The sequence below is a fragment of the Aythya ferina genome (assembly GCF_964211825.1).
Source record: "Aythya ferina genome assembly, chromosome: 10".
Taxonomy (NCBI): Eukaryota; Metazoa; Chordata; class Aves; order Anseriformes; family Anatidae; genus Aythya; species Aythya ferina.
In genome coordinates, this window is record NC_140306.1 from 3,788,342 (window position 1) to 3,804,359 (window position 16,018).

General features: G+C 40.8%; 2 protein-coding genes across 5 annotated transcripts in view; one reads left to right on the forward strand and one right to left on the reverse strand.

Annotated features, from left to right (window-relative positions):
• Nucleotides 1-16,018, forward strand: part of PDZRN3 (PDZ domain containing ring finger 3) — a 131,144-nt gene that overhangs the window by 88,826 nt on the left and 26,300 nt on the right. Inside the window, exon 1 of one of the 2 annotated variants that reach the window (XM_084530866.1) lies at nucleotides 11,590-11,810. The exons of the other annotated variant lie outside the window; for it this stretch is intronic. Coding sequence (XP_084386992.1) covers nucleotides 11,742-11,810 — 69 coding nt within the window. The 5' untranslated portion in view covers nucleotides 11,590-11,741. Of the gene's footprint in view, nucleotides 1-11,589; nucleotides 11,811-16,018 lie in introns of those variants that run through there. 2 annotated transcript variants of the gene reach the window in all.
• LOC311442091 (uncharacterized protein) overlaps nucleotides 1-16,018 on the reverse strand; it is a 38,462-nt gene that overhangs the window by 17,594 nt on the left and 4,850 nt on the right. For all 3 annotated transcript variants that reach the window (XM_084530873.1, XM_084530872.1, XM_084530871.1), the window contains exon 2: nucleotides 4,515-4,637. In XM_084530873.1, coding sequence (XP_084386999.1) covers nucleotides 4,515-4,552 — 38 coding nt within the window. In that variant the 5' untranslated portion in view covers nucleotides 4,553-4,637. The remainder of the gene's footprint in view (nucleotides 1-4,514; nucleotides 4,638-16,018) is intronic.

Here is a 16,018-nt window from a genome sequence, read left to right on the forward strand (position 1 = left end):
CTCCCCTACTTAAAGGTTTGACAGTAATGCAAAATAAACCATTAAAAATACCAAGGAGGAACAACCTCGCTCTGAATACAGCACTGCTGTGATTCCGAATTCTTGTTTCCTAATGCCACACCAATGTACACAGCTTCATGTAGGCAGCTTTCACTATAAAAATTATAAACTGCTCAAATAAATTTAAAATAAATCATGGCACAGAAATATGCATTAATGTACACAAAATTCTTAAGAATTTTGCTATTTTAAAAAATCAGGACATGTTGAATTAAAAAGATGCATCCATAAGTAGAAATATTTGAGCTAGTAGAACCGGGAGATTATGGGTAGGTATTCTGGGAGGTTACCTTTTAGAGCTATTTTATTCATTGGCATTTGTTTTCTGTTCATTTGCTTCCTTAGCTCTGTCTTCTGTGGCATCATGCCACCATGACCACAGTGACAGAGTTTTGTCTCTGCTGGATTAATCAGTGTGTTCTTTGATCCATAACATATGCTCCTGGTAGACATTTCGAGTCAACATATTCAAGATTTGTGGTCTGGCAGTTCAGTGCCTGATGTTAACCTAGCTGACAGACAGTTTAAAGTATTTAATTTTTCCTTTTTTTTTTGTTTTATTTGAGCCTGTCTTTCATACATAATAGAATTTAAGGCAATAAAACATCTGATGTTATAGCTTTGGCTTAATATCTTTGCTCAGAGATTCCTTTTTTCTGTCACTGAGAGGCCACCCAGACAAACCTCAGACCTTCATAGGCACAGTGTGGACATTTTTATGCACATTTTAGGCACAAGGTTTCTGTGTTCATTGGTCTGGGAAGTCTGTCCATATGGGAGAGGACTTCAGAGCTCCTCAGGGCTTGGCAAGGGCCTCGCATGGCTACGCTGGCACGGCGGTGGGCTGAGAGGCAGCGCCAGGGGCCTGGCCAGGTGATGCAGCCGTGGAAGAGTCCCAGGGGCAGTTAGTTAACGTACTTACAATCGCTCTGCTGTGACTCAGGCTTTAGAGGACTTTGTGCCGAGAGCCCAAAATCAGTCCTCTGAGACGATGCCGGAGGGTGGTGCAGGATGCAGGAGGCATAGGGCTCCTCATGGCCCTGCTTGTTGGTGGGGGATGAGGACATACGGCGAGCTGCAAAAGTGGCTGATGCGAAGTCTTATTTCCTCTAGGGGCTGTGTGAACTTATTAAAAATTTCTATCTGAAACTGGTAACGGGGACAGAAGGAGTAGGGTGGTAACCTAGGATATTTTTCTTTAGTATCTCAATTAAATACATTGATGAGATTCAAAGTATTTAATTATTTTTTCATTGGGAGGTATAGCATGTGATTTATGGCCCTGCTACTCCTTTACTGATCATACTGCTATAAAGTGCTGCATAATATATTGCTTTTGACTATGCCATGCACAGATAGAAATGGCAAGTGTAAAATGGGATTAACTATCCTCAAAATAGTCTGGTCTTGAAATTACTTACACAAGGCCAGTGCAGAAACTCCCCCTGACTTCAGCGGGTGCTGCTGATGGGTGTCCCCGTCCCCATCTTCCACTGCAGACAGGAACATCCTGGTCAGTGGCCGGCCTGCACTGAGCCCCAAAATATACTACATAATACAGAGAAAACAGATTTCTTTTTATTAAAAAATAAAAGCATCTCCCTGCCATGAAGAATTAAACAGAAAATGAATGGAGAAACCAAATGTCAGCTGCTGCCTTAGACTTCAAGGTTCAGGAAACTCCACTTAGTGGGAGTGGGGAAAGACTGGCAGGCTGAAATGTAAGAGAATAATTGTATTCTAAGAAGATTATGGAAGATTATTTTTCTTGCGGGCCCCAGATTTCTGCAAAAACAATCCTGAATTGCATCCTACAAGGCAAAATGAATTCAGCCATTGCTCTAAGTGACAGGGTTTTATTAACTGCGTATTCATTTGGTGTGTTCAAAATTAAAAATGGGCTCGTATTACAAAACGTTACATGCATCTTTCTTTCATTTGACAACACAGATCTCAATGTGATTAACAATGTGGCAGCTCATAGCAAGAAAAAAATAATTGTTTTTTCAATATACAACCCCCATAATAATTCAGAAATCAATATGCATCCTCAGAGAATTTCCCCCAGCAGAGGTTTGTAGAAAGCAGGGTGGCCTGCCTTCATTTCCTTATGAATGTGGAGCTGCTGAAGCCTTGGCTAGCCTGGCTTTTTTTTTTTTAAATGTTTAACTATAACCACTGGGACTGGAATCATAGCTCCTAGTGGCCTAGTATGAATATTAATAAGACACTGGGCCATGGAGTTCCTTGCTGATTTTGACAGTTTAAAGGATCAGTTAGTTAATTAGAAGATGACATGGCACATCGCATCCCTTGGCTCCATCCTGCCTTCTGTCTCCTCTTTTCATTTTCTTTTTTGACATGTTAGATTACATCATTACTTGTAGTTTCACTTGTTAGCCACACCATGAAATGAGAATATTTTAAGCTTTAATTATTGTGATTTTTCTCCTCTGCAAAGAACATGAAACTCAAAGAAAGCATACAGAAACTTGAATTTCAAAGACTTAGGAATACATGTTTGGCAGTTTATAACCTGCTAAATACAGCCAATAAAGAGAAAAGGATTTTAAGTAGCACAGAAAATCATGTTGATCATCATATTGGCAACTAAGCTATTATTTTAAGTAGGTGCCCCCATTGTCTGTGCTTTATTTGTGAGTTATTTAATGCTCTCATAGGTGCATTTCTCAGAAATTTAAAGTCTCTTCCCCCCAGCCATGAATTGATTGTGCCTGTAGACATGTACTTGGAATCCAGTACATTCATTGCACTGCACTGTCCTTAAAAAAATAAATATGAATTTTCTATCATTATCATAGCTAGACAAAAATAATTTGAACAGAAAGCGTGGAACTATGCATCAGCCTTCTCATTTTGGGGGAACAGCAAAGGGTTACAAAGACAGACAGTGGGTAATAAATTCTACTAAAACATTTACGTATTTCTTGACTATACCTGATACCCCAAAATAGATGAACCACAACCCAAAACAGAAAAATAAAAACATTAATTTGTAAATCATACAGTAAACTGCAGAAACTTTAGCACTTTAGAGCCCAGCGTCCTACTGCAGGTAGCCATCAGGACAAAAATTCTGGACGTGTAATAATATTTTGGCAGAACAAAAACCACTTATTGTGCATATGACTAGACGATCTAATTAATTAATACTTGTCTTCTAAGTTACATTCTGTCTGTAAAATCCTTATCGACGATGTTGGTTTGTTTCTGTGGTGTAAGTGAATCAAACACACATGCATCTTACTTCCTTGGTAGGATTGCCAGTCTAAAGAGTCTGCAGGAACAACTGAATTCAGTTTCTGCATTGTGGAAAGCCTGCAGCTATGGGACTTCATTGTGAATTACAAGATTAGCGGGTAAATGTGTGTTCCGATAGGAATGAGCGTTTCTGGGTTATTATTGGTATTCATCATTGTGTCTGCCTGTGTACTTTCACATTTCTTTTATCAAATGTTTATATTTTTGTATTCATTTCAATACTGCTTAATCAATACTGGTTCTCGGAATATGTTTTTTGAGGGAAGAAATTGCAGAGGAAGTATATCTACATAATAATTCTACGTAGTTAGCCAATACAATAACCTGTGTAGATAATTTATTTTTTTCATTAAAGTAAACATGTAACGTACCATTGATTCACAGTGCTGCACAAAAACACAGCGCTAATAACAAGTGGAAATGGCTTCCATCACCATTTAAGGCAGAGCAAGATCAAGTTAATAACTGTGGAAGGACCAAAGCTGTGAGTTCTGTGGTTTCCAACGATGGGCCTTACCCCCTGGACTAGAATTCCTTGTTCAAAGTGAGCCACGTTAGATGTGAGAAGTGTCCTTCCTGTGGCAGAGAAGGGACTGTGGCCTTAGACTGTCTTTTATGAAATCAGTGTTATCACAATAGTATTGATTTTGTAATGAAACAAGAAATGAACCGGTGTAGTCGCAATTTCATAGGCTGGGGAGGCTGTAAGATATGGGGACCAGGATAAATGGAAAGCAAGCACCAGGCTAAGCCGTTGATGTGTTTTATACACTGGACAATAGGTAACTGAGTGCACCAGAGCACGCTGTAGGATTTCAGCATCTTTGGTGTTCTGCCATATTCAGAAGAAGGTGATTCCAAGATTACGTGTTGGCTGGCACTAGGAAAACACAGGTGAAGTTCCCAACGCTGGCACAGCCTGTCTCTGTGCCTGTAAACCAGTGGATGTCACCGTGTGCCTCTGTTACCCTGTACGTTTGGTCTGTTTGGACTGTACTTTGCTGAAGCAGAGACGACGGCTGCTTCATGCGTGCCCGACCCTCAGCCACTGCTGGGCTCTCTCTGTGTGCCCACAGTGGAATGAATCACACAGAGCAGCTCTGGAAATAACGCCCATCACCTTCAGAAGAAATGCAGCTTTCCCAACTTCAGATACAGAAATTAACACTTACATTTCCTTTGTTCCTAGGAGTCTTAAATCCCATTTCATTCAAGATCTGCTCATCTTCTGCGTCTTTTTTGCTCAGGACTTCTCGCTGGGAATTAGAAATCAGATTCTTAATGTGCACCTGAACCTAGAAATGATTACAAAGGCAAACATATCAGCAACTTTTTTCATATTGACTGCCATTTACTGTTAATACTTAATATTCCCACATATCCTTTTCATCAGGTGGTTAATATAAAACCTAATGAACCGTAGATGGCATTCCTGTTTTGCTCTGTTTCAAATTAAGTGTGGAGCAGTGAAAACTGAGAAATTAAAGTTAAAATCTTTTCAAATGGCTTAAAATTCATAGTATGAATGAAGTAGCTAAAACATAAAACCAAGAGAAGACTGTAATACTTAGCAGGTCTTGGCAGTTTCTGACCATGTATTATTAAGTATTATTCTGCTGACCCTAAGGGGAGTTCATCTGGAGACATTAAGGTCAAAGAGTAGAAGCATTTGGACACAGTCAAATGGATTTTACACCTTTGTATCTTTCTGACATTACTGTTTTGCTTCAGCAAACTGCCTAATATCAGATATATCCTATTTGCTGCCTTTCTAAATCACTTCAATTTTCTTTGTCCCTGGGCTACCGTTATATGATCGGGATCCAAAGCTCTCACAGGCTGTGATATACTATTTTACTTGCTCATTTGTATTAGAATGAACTTTATTAGCTTTTGGGCACGTGTCTATCAGTTTCAAAGATTAAGTATTCTGTCAATAGTTTTTATGCTGCATTCGAGTACACTGAGTCATTTTGCTTGCTCTGAGATTATTAAAAGAGTATTATCACTTTTACAGAAAACATTTTTATTTTTAAATGAACTATCACTCACCGCAGTCTGTGCTTACCAGCGCTATCCCTCTGAAGTGATACTTCACTGCAAAAGCAAAATGGGGATGGGAGCTCTGGAAGTAATTTTAGATTGGACAGCACATGAACCTTATAAACACCAGTGTATAACATTTGACGCTACACTCATATTCTTTCATGATCTGCTTTCTTCCTTTAAATATTCTTAATTTTCTATTAAACGTTTTTCTAACTGTGCTAGCAATGACCACGGTGCTTTTACCATGTAAAAACTGACAATTTGTGCATCCTTATATTTGTCATTCTTCTTAAGTAGAAAGCTAAACCACCTGTAAAAAATTAGAGAGACAAACTTGGCTGTTCCAGTATCAAACCCAGGAAATCAAAGATGCTTTCTGAGAGGAAGCTGAGGTTTCTTGTAAGATGGAAGAAGCTTTTAGAGCACAAATCCAGCCTATAATCAGATTTTCTCATTTCCTTGCCAGTCTTCTGTACTTTGGGGCTTGTGGTTCTTAGTGGCTGAATACATTTTGTCACATTTTCAAAGATGGACAAGGATAAGCATGTCAAGGATTTGAGCTAAAGAACAACTACTTAGAGCATTATCTGCTTCCAGGTCCCTCACTCAGGCATTGCTAGGTCTGAGTATCGCAGATGGTGATTTTGGAACTGGTTTATTAAAAGGTGAAAGAGCACTTCTTTTTTAATTTGTTCGGTCTCTGTCCTCAGTAGTTAAAACCCTGTTTCACCCACTCCCAATGCTGTGTGACTGTAAATCCAGCATGTACATCTCTGGTTTAGGGATCGTCTTTTATCTTAATCGTTGACCAAGACCTCTTGGCACTGCAGTAACAGACACTCAGACAGGCAGCCCCCAGGAGGAGGAGTTTTGTAGTCCACAGGTCAGCTCTTAGCATCCTCATTCTCTCCATCACAAGGTCTCAGTGGCATATTAAACAGTTATTTACCCTGTTCTGACCTCATCATTTCTGCTTCATGAAAGACTGAGTTAACACGGTAGTGTTCTCATATGTGCTGGCCTTGAAGTGCTTACGGTGATGTTGCTCTGATTTTTCTGTAACGTTCCTGTTTTTCTCAAGTGGCATGAATTAAGAAGATATCAGACTCTTTAAAGAGCTTAGAGGACAGAACAGTTCTTTCAATGGTTTAACAATAAATATCATTTCATTTAAGTTACTTCTGAGAATTGGAACTCTTTCAGAGAAGCTAAGTAGAGCAAATAAGGATCTCAAGACATCAACATTAACTGATGGGAATAAAGCCAACGTTTTACATTTGCTTTCACATCCTCTCTTGTGGTATGTTTTAGTTTAAATATTTTGGCTCAAGTCTTGAAGCTTCCAGTGCACAGGCAGATTGCTCTGCCCATATGCAAAACGGTGCAGAATTGAGATCTTTTTGCTATTACATTTTGAGTATGTATTCAATTTTTGTGCCTGCACAATGCCATAGAAAATCCTAGTCTGCTTTCAAGTATTCAACAAAGGACTTTTTAGAAAGGTGTTTTTAAAGTAGAGCCATATTAATTAAATGTAGTATTAAGAATCACACACTTCACAGCTATCAGTGGATTGTGGTATTTAAAATTTGCAAATAAACACAGGGAAACAGAACTTCAACACATTCTCAACAAAAAGGCACTCAAGCTTTAATAGAGGCAACCCAGTGGCTATAATTAAAAAGCACCCTGAAACACTTTGAAAAATTCCAGATACTTGCTTTAAAGTCCAGTTGTGTAGCACAAACAGTTTTCTTTCACACCACCCTATGTAATCAGAATCTGTACAGTTTCCTGACTTCTGTTTATGTAACATGCGAATGCGAGAATTATTTATAAAGTCACAGCTGCTCTCTTTCCTAGCCTTTGCTTCTCTCAAGTCTTAAATATTTGTAAAAATAAGAAAAGTAATTAAAGTATTGATACATTTAGCAAACATTTCCACAATCACACTGCTTAAATAGGAATCATTTGTTGAAACAGAATTTGCTAAGTATATGTACAAAAACACAATGTTAAATAGTTACTACATGCTAACAAAGCCAACTCGCATTTAAAGAAACAAAATAAACAATGCCAAACCATTACTAATATTGCAGTCAACCGCTCAAACATTAGGAACTCCCAGAACTGAGTGCAACGGTTTGGTGTTTGCCCAGATCTGGGGAGCAGCTATGTGCCATCTGCTCCTCGCACAAAGGACGTGAGTTTATTCTTGCTGGTGGGAACTGCTGTCTAGGAGCCAGCACTTGGCAGCGTAAGTCCTTACCCTTGAAAAGCTGGCAGAGAGTGCTTTTTAGCCTTTGAGTTCCCTCATAATGTTCCCCTCCAGGGTGCCGGTCCCCTGTGGGCGCTTTATTTCCCTCTTTATTCTGATTCACCAACCCGTGCAGACGGAGCACCTCAAGTGCACAGGCTTTGTGCGTTCCCTTTACCTGCCAACACCTGACAGGCTTAATTAAAAAATAAATCAAACATTTAAGTAGCAAAATTTAAACTCGGTTTGTAGTTATGAGCTGAGGGATTGTAGGTTGCAGCTAAGAAGAAGACAAAAAGCAAACCGGGTCTGTGTGCTGGGACAGGATTCCCTCCCAGCCGCCACCCGCACCCTGTTGAGGACACCCCGCTGCTCCCGCTGGGCCAGGCGCTGGGGATGCTTGCTGTCTCCAGTTCCTTGGAAACTGGCCCTTGGACACCAAAGCGAATGCCTGATAGTTGGAGCCAGGTATCTTGGTAAAAAGGATTTTGAAGCGCTGGTCACATGTAATCAGTCAGGGAGCAAGTAATCTAGATAAATGCTAATGAAAGCTCTTCCTGGCACCCTGTGCATTCAGAGCCTATTTACCATTGTTCCTAGTCAGCTGGCTTGCTAACTTCCCATTCAGTCTGGGTTGCTCGGGTTCAGCTGGGACCACTGTAATATTTACATGATATGTGATATAAGACATCCCCTCTGCAGCCCCATTTTGTTAAGCTCATTATCTGTGGCACACTGGTGAGACCACACATGACACGTCGTTAACGCAGGTGACAGATCCAGTGACAGGCTGCCTTATCCGGACAAACCGAAGGAGGCCAGTTTACCTCCACCACATACAGCACGTGTTTAATGGTTTTCTGTAACCCGCAGACATGCCTGGGTGCGTGTGTGTGTCATAAAGCACCTGCACCCACCTTGTGCAGTTCAGGTGGCTCTGTCAGGCTGCCTGAGTCCAGCCGTGAGGGACACCAAAAAGACCTTTTTGGTTTTGGTGTCAGCTCCTGAACCTCACAAAGAGCAATTAGGAAAGGGAACAGCAGTGCCAGGGCCTCTTCGTACCTCCTGGCGTTTCCTCTAGAGTTGGTTCATCGTCGAAGAAGTCTCATAGAAGTTAAACTGAAAAGTTGTAGCAGCTTTTTACCCAGAACATGCACGGTGCGGCAGCTGAAAAGCTGACCAAATTTAGCTGCTTTCAACAAGGACAACACAAACCATCCCTGTGCCAGGCTTCAAGTTCTTGTTTCAAGTTACACCGATACTAAAACCTTCTCAAAGGAAACGTATCCAGAATTTCTTAACATGGGCAGGCAGTGTATTTCTTTCTGTACTCTTACTCTTGGAAATGACTAAAGCACTACGGCTGAAGCAAAAATCTGCCTTGGCCAATGCCCAGAATAGAAGTTTTCAGCCCAAATGCTAGAAGTTTGGCAAAGTACCATAAAAAACTAGGCTATACTAACATGAGGCAGTGCCACAGTTTCTGCCTATGAGATGAACAGAGAAACATGAATTAGATTTCGATAATGAAAAACATCTTTGTTGAGCTAAATGCTGGCCTGACAGTCAGGCTGGCTTATTTACCAGAGCAACAGTGCAACAAAGCCAGCCACACCACTGAGCCACCCTGCTTGCTGCTCAGCAGCGTGCTTGCTCTGCTAGCTGAGGAACCCGAAGCATCACTTACAGGGGAGAGCTCCGCTCGGTCATCAAAACAGTCTTCTGCTGGACTTGCTCTCCTGGCCTGATGTACAGATTATCTTTTCAAATCAGATGAATCTTTCTGCAAACAGATTATTACTGGTCTCAGTGGCATTTACTAGATACAATGGAACATTATCTCTTACAGCCCATTACATCACCACAGAAAAATAATAAACGAGTGCATTTCAATTGAAATTGCAATTGAGATATCATGCATGGTTGTTTTATTTCTTAACATATCCAGCTGTGTGCTGTTTCTGAGAAAAACTCTTGACTGAACCCAGCCACCTGAACTAAAGTTTAATATTTAAATAGCAACTAGTGTTTAAGAAGAAACAAAATTGCATGAAGAAAAAAAAGAAAGAAACATAGGCAACATCTTTGAAAATTTGACCTTAAGTTACTTTATCAAATTGCATAACCAAAAGTTACCTAATCAAAGCCATAAACATCTTTACAATTATGCTAGGGTCCTTGTTTTCTTAATTCAGTTATCATTATTTTTTCTGCTTTTAGGGAGCACTAATTCCCTTTTGCAGGAGCCTTCCAGTTGTTTGAAATTCTCAGCTGCTGGCTGTCGACCAACTTTGAAAAGCCCTTAGTATGTAGCTGAATAGAAGTATATCGAACAGCAAAACCCTGAACCCTTCTGCAGCACAGAGGGCCAGCAGTAGGATCTGGGCAGTCTCTGTCTTGCTCTAACCTCAGAAGTTATCGCAGCAGGAACCTTGAGTGAGAAGCATCCCAGTCACAGCACAGGGCTGGAGTCCTTAGCTGCTTTCTGATGTTTCCCTTCTTTGTTTCCCTGAGGTGGGAAGGCACCAAACACATTCTGGAGTGCAAGGGTGTCTAGGATCCTGTGCTAAGTCTCTAGTTGGTCACATCTAGCATAGCCTAAACTGCATTTCAGTAGCTGATCGTTTCAATGCAAATTGTGAGTGAGTACCATTGTGGCAATGGCTGGGCATCCTACAGCAAGATACCTATGGATAGTTGGGACATAAAGCTGAACATGTCCTCACACAAAATCTCCACTGTCATTTACAGAAATCTGCTGAGCCAACAGTCAGAAACCAGGTAGACAACCACAGTCTGAGACCCAGGCCCTCTGCCATAAACACCCATGTCTGAATTTAAACTCTTTGTCTCATTCTTGTGCTATTGTGGCTTCATCTTCATAGCAGAATAGATCGAAATAAGGATTATAAAAATGCACGCTTTCTGAATGTTTAAACAATTTGAAAGAGTATAGTCCATCCGACTCATATCACAATGCAGTGTTTCCTACAGACTGGGAAATATCCATAAAGCTTACACTTGTGGGTACTTTTCTAGTTCGTTAGGCAGTTCGCTGCTCTTTTATCCTTTTACATCTATGGCACCATTTTAATGAGGATTGAGGCACTCAAATACTGAACAGTCACACACACCACACTTATTGTCTATCTTTTTTAAAATCAGGTAACATTTAGATATTTAATCAAACAAATAATATGCACACCTGTCATTTACACTATTCAGACAGAGAAAGCAGCATGAATGGCCATTTTTCAGTTGGTATAAATTTACACTAAGGCTAACCTCTAACTATTAAACTAAGGCTCTCTTTTTTTCTTCTATATCCACATACATCCACCAGTAACATCTCTATTGCTTTGTAGCGAAGTCCTAAGGCTGTGCATAGGCTTTAGGGATAGAGATGGCCTTTCTCTGTTGTTTGGTAAATTCCTAGTTCAGTCAGCTCCTGCTATAAAACTGAGCCTCTCAGATGCCACCACAGTATGAGAGAAAAATAAATGCTACTGGGCATATTCAACTCTGCCACAGCCACTGCCGAGCTCTGTGCTGTTGGATTCATTGCATTGTGACTTACATTTAAAACGTACTTCTAGTCTGCTTAAATATGTTAAGAATTATCCTGAGGGACCATGGTAAAATGTAGTCATGTTTATTTGTAATTGCTACAAAATGGTTTACAAAATTGTTAGTGTCTTTTATTATGCCTGCTACTGAAGCACTTGCCTGTTAATTAGAGAAATTTCAGCTGTCATAGTTGGCAATTATAGCTTCTGTATCACTGTCTGTTATGAATAGTCAATGAGAGCTGATTAATATGCATGAGGAGCAGTATATAGCGTGCGCACTGGAGCACAGCACGGCAGCCGGAGTGGAGCAGCAGAGGGAGTGTTGCGTACTGCCAGGGAAGAGGGAAAGCTCTAAAGAAAAGAGCACAGTTGCTCGGCAGCACCCTGTGCGATAGCACTGTGAACTGTTCCAGGCCAGCCGACTCACCTGGGTGTTCCAAAGGATTTCTGCATGCATGCTTGTTAACAGATTTCTGTGGCTGCCCTGCTGAATAAGGAAGATTATTTCTGCCACTTGTTTAAACATGGGATGCAGTTTGTGCACTCTACAGAAGCAAGAAGAGCAGTACAAATTACTGTATGAAGTTTGTCAGGTAAAGCATTAGATTTCATTTCTAAAAGCAAATGTTCTCTTTTAGGCTTGTGAGCCCTGTTGATGACAGGGAAAATAGAATAGCAAAAATTGCTTATACAAATGGTAATGAAAGTGTCTGTTGCCTTATTTGATGTGTGTGAGATAATTATCATGTTTTTACCTTCCCATTTACACTTGCAGAACATCAAATATGTAAATGCATGCTATTATATGTCAAACTTCACAGAACTTTGTGGCATGAAATAGGACACTGTGCTTTATTTCTCTAGCATGCATTAGTAAAATTTCTTGACAAGGGTCATGGCTTGGTCACACACTCTTTGAACAAGTCAGGAAAGACATGGGCAATGATTAATGCTCAAAAGGTTTTGTCTCTGTTTACAAGTACACACAGACACTTTCTGTGCGATGCCTTCATTCAGTGCTGAATCCAGTCTTTAAGTGACTGCTCCTGTCAGTGTAAGTTTTTATGTCCAGTTCTTGCACCTCTGTGTGCAGAAATATCAGCTAACAGATAGCTAGAACTGACAGCAGATTAAAACCAATACCCTGCAGATCTGATCTGGGTGGTCCTCTGGGGACCCAGGAGTTGGACTTGATGATCCTTGTGGGTCCCTTCCAACTTGGGATAATCTGTGATTCTGTGATTAAGCATCTGATAACTTTTCAAAAAATGTGATAACACCAACTTCTGTTACAAAAAACCCATTTCCTATCTTTCTGTGTTCCTTTCTGTCTCTGAAATTCCTTGTTCTGTCACATCTAAACATAATTTGGACCCCAAAAGTGTGATGGAACCAAGTAAAGTGACAGCCAGGTATTTAAGGGACATATGCTTAGTGATCTGACATAAACATAGGCAGGTAGTAAACCTCTGAAAACTGAAGCAAGTTGAACACTCCAGACAAACAGAAAACTCCCAGCTCTCTCACATTGTACTTTACTACTTCGCCATTCCTAATGTGGGTTAGAGTGTGTGACAGTCACCAAGTGACACGAGGGCTGATGCGGGTGACACGTCCCGGTGCTGTCATGTTTTCCGCTTGCCGGCAGAGGGTATTGCTCAGCGTCGCAGCACAGCAAAACCCAGGGCTCCTCGCTGTGCTACCTGCGTTTGATCACAGATCCTGATGTCACTGACAACACCGTGAATAATATATGTGTTTTGTGTGTAATGCTAGCAGGGAAGTGATTAAATTTTAAACACGCAGTTTTGATCTAATTCCCAGTCGCTCACCCAAAGGACACTGGGGCTTTGTGGAAGGGAAAAAAAAACTTGCGAGAACAAATCGGAAGACACGCTTACTGTCATTTCTATTTATACCGACTCACTTCCACTTGCTAAGCTGCTATGCATGTGACGATGGCAAGAATTTGAGAGAGAGATAATCAGATTTCTTGGACATGGCTCCGTACTGAGAACGGGCTTCAGATGCTGCCCACAATAGCAGACTTGGTGCCAGTTAGCGTTTGTGTGAGCCCTCCGTTCGCATCCTGCTGGGGCTGCTGGAATAGTCACTTATCCCCCAAGGTCACCAAGTTTTCCTGCAGTCTGGGTTTGATGACTATCAGTGAATCACATTCAGAAGTGCAACAACCAGAGCAGACAGTGACAGTAACAAATTATGAATATTTTAATTGTTTAGGAAGCTTGCACAATTTGTGTTGCGAAATGATGGAAGCAGGGAACCTTTGGAAGTTACTAACATCTCCCAACAGATGCAGGGCACCATTCTTTAAATACATGCCCTTAAAATCCATCACAGGAGAAGTCCTAGTGATATTTGAGATGACTAAACTATCCGGTGCTGACTGCAGGTGCAGCTCCCTGGCAGGAGTTTGGATTTAGAAACCAACCTGCAAAGTCCTGCAGCCTCGTTTGTGCAGGGGGGGTGGCTCAGTGCACAGCAGCAGCGATTAACATTAGGCATGAGAGAGAGAGAAAGAGAGAGAGAGAGAGAGACCCTTGGGGAAACGTGATCGGAGTACCCTCAGCTCCCACAGAAGTGAAAGGTGCATGTAATCCTATAAAATCAGGATTTCTAACATAGTAAAATCTGAATTATTTAAGACTATAATCCCTGATTATTCCAAAATACAAATTATTGTGCAAAATTACTTTAACAGCATACTACTTTGATTTCTCTGGCTCACAAGATAGGTGGGAGGGAATGCTATAGCTTAGGGACTATGTCCAGATAATTAAACATCACTGTAACTACAGGAAGCATCCTCATACAACTTAAGAACAATCAGTAAAAACTTAATGGTAAAGGAGATGAAGCATCATCTTCATTTAAAATAACAGGATATAAGAGATGAAAGTTTTAAAACATGTTAGCAGCGATAAATACCTCTTACAGTAGGTTTTATTTCATATCATCCATGTAACCCTAACATCATGGGATAAGCTGACATTGCCATTCTGGAGAAAACTAAAAGAAGCTTTTTTCCAAGTCTGATGTAGACAAAATTTACATAATTTGGTTTTAGGAAATATTGAGCATTGTTACAGATAAATCCTCTTAGCCTTATTTTTAAAAGGTTAATGACTGCGAGGTGTAGGAATTCAGAACACACTTGCAAGAATTAATAATAATACATAACTGCACTTTCTCTATTAGGCCAAGAGCTTTAGTGTGGCTGGGAAAATAATGCTTCAATAAATTACAATTCCAGAAGGTCTGGTACGTCTGGCTCCGTAAGTCCTCATAACAGAGAGCACAAAGAGGATCAAATATACCAGGGCTCAGGCTTTATCCCTTCCTCATCCATAGATAATTCAAAGAGATCCTCTTCATTAAGGGCTTTGGCACATTGCCTACAATTTCTTTTTGGGCTGCTGTGAGCTTAATGATGCAGAACAATGGTCTTCCCTCTTGTTGAACACATACCTTATTGGACCTTTAATCACATAATAAAAAGCAAATTAAGACACCTAGTCATTAAAGGCTATTGTAGCCGTGCATATCAATGCTTTGTATCGCGAATACAAAGGGGACTGGGGCAGCTTGGATTCCTGGTGCAGAACAGTGTCACTGTGCTGTGCGTGTATCAGCGACGTACCCTCAGGTTCACTTCCCAGCTGCATGCAGCGTGTGAAGTGAAGTAACTATGTGCCACTAGAGTTTGGTTTTCTAGTTAAATGGGAATTTTCTTCTGAACATTTTTAAGTTTGTGAAAATAGACAAGGGGGGAGAATTTTCTTAAGAGTGAAACCATGAAACGCAGAAGCTGTTTGAGACCAGTTTTCTTTCCAGTTGGCTTTTCTCAATGTCTCTAACTTGGATACAAACAGCATAAATAAGGGGTGTTCCCTTTGTAGGGAAATCCCTTGGGGAACAGGAAGTAATCCCACTGAAGGAAACTTACAGAAGAGTGAGTCATGTGAGGCAGAGCTTTAGAGTTTGTAAAATAAAAAATAGTGATTAGGACCTCTGTTTTCTGAGTACCTATTTCACCCTAAGCGCACATTTACACACAGTCTGGGAGGTAAGCACACAGTGAAACCATTTCCTAAATAAGCACCTAATATTTCCAAGGGCAAGGACGTAGGATTTTAACTCACATGCCTCTATCTGGACAGGCAGTGTCTAAAGGTGTTCCCTGAGATTCAAGATGATGGAGCTCATCCAGGTCTTAGGGTGGGAAGATACCATAAAAACATCAAAACTGACGCTTCCAGCTGAGAAATCATGGGTTAAGTGAGCACGGTGACCAAATCCTTCCTCCAGGCTGTCCCTCCAGAATAAGGATAGAAACACTGGCAGGAAACAAGCTCACATTGCCACTGCCCTTGCTTCAAATGATCTGAGGTCAGAAGACTTCTGCCTCCGTGATTGTTGAGCTGGCACCTTCCAGAAATACTAAAGTTCATATATAAATAAACAGTTGATGCAATGACCTTTTAGTGTTTCAGTAACTTGAAAGCTCTGCTCACATGCTCATGGCCTGGCACAAATCTGAGACAAGTAAACGACAGCACTGGTAATAACAATAGCGGGCAAACTGGGTTTGTCCTTTAAACATGACTAAGATAGTATGTGGCCAAAGTAATATAAACACCAAGGTCAAATGGCTGTGCTAATGAGAAGATGGTAGCAATGAAGAAATAACCAACGCTGTATTTCATCAGCAGTTTCCAGCAGAAGCACTTGCAAGGAGACTTCCCTCAGCAGCACTAACACAAGGCGGTTGCACTGAGCT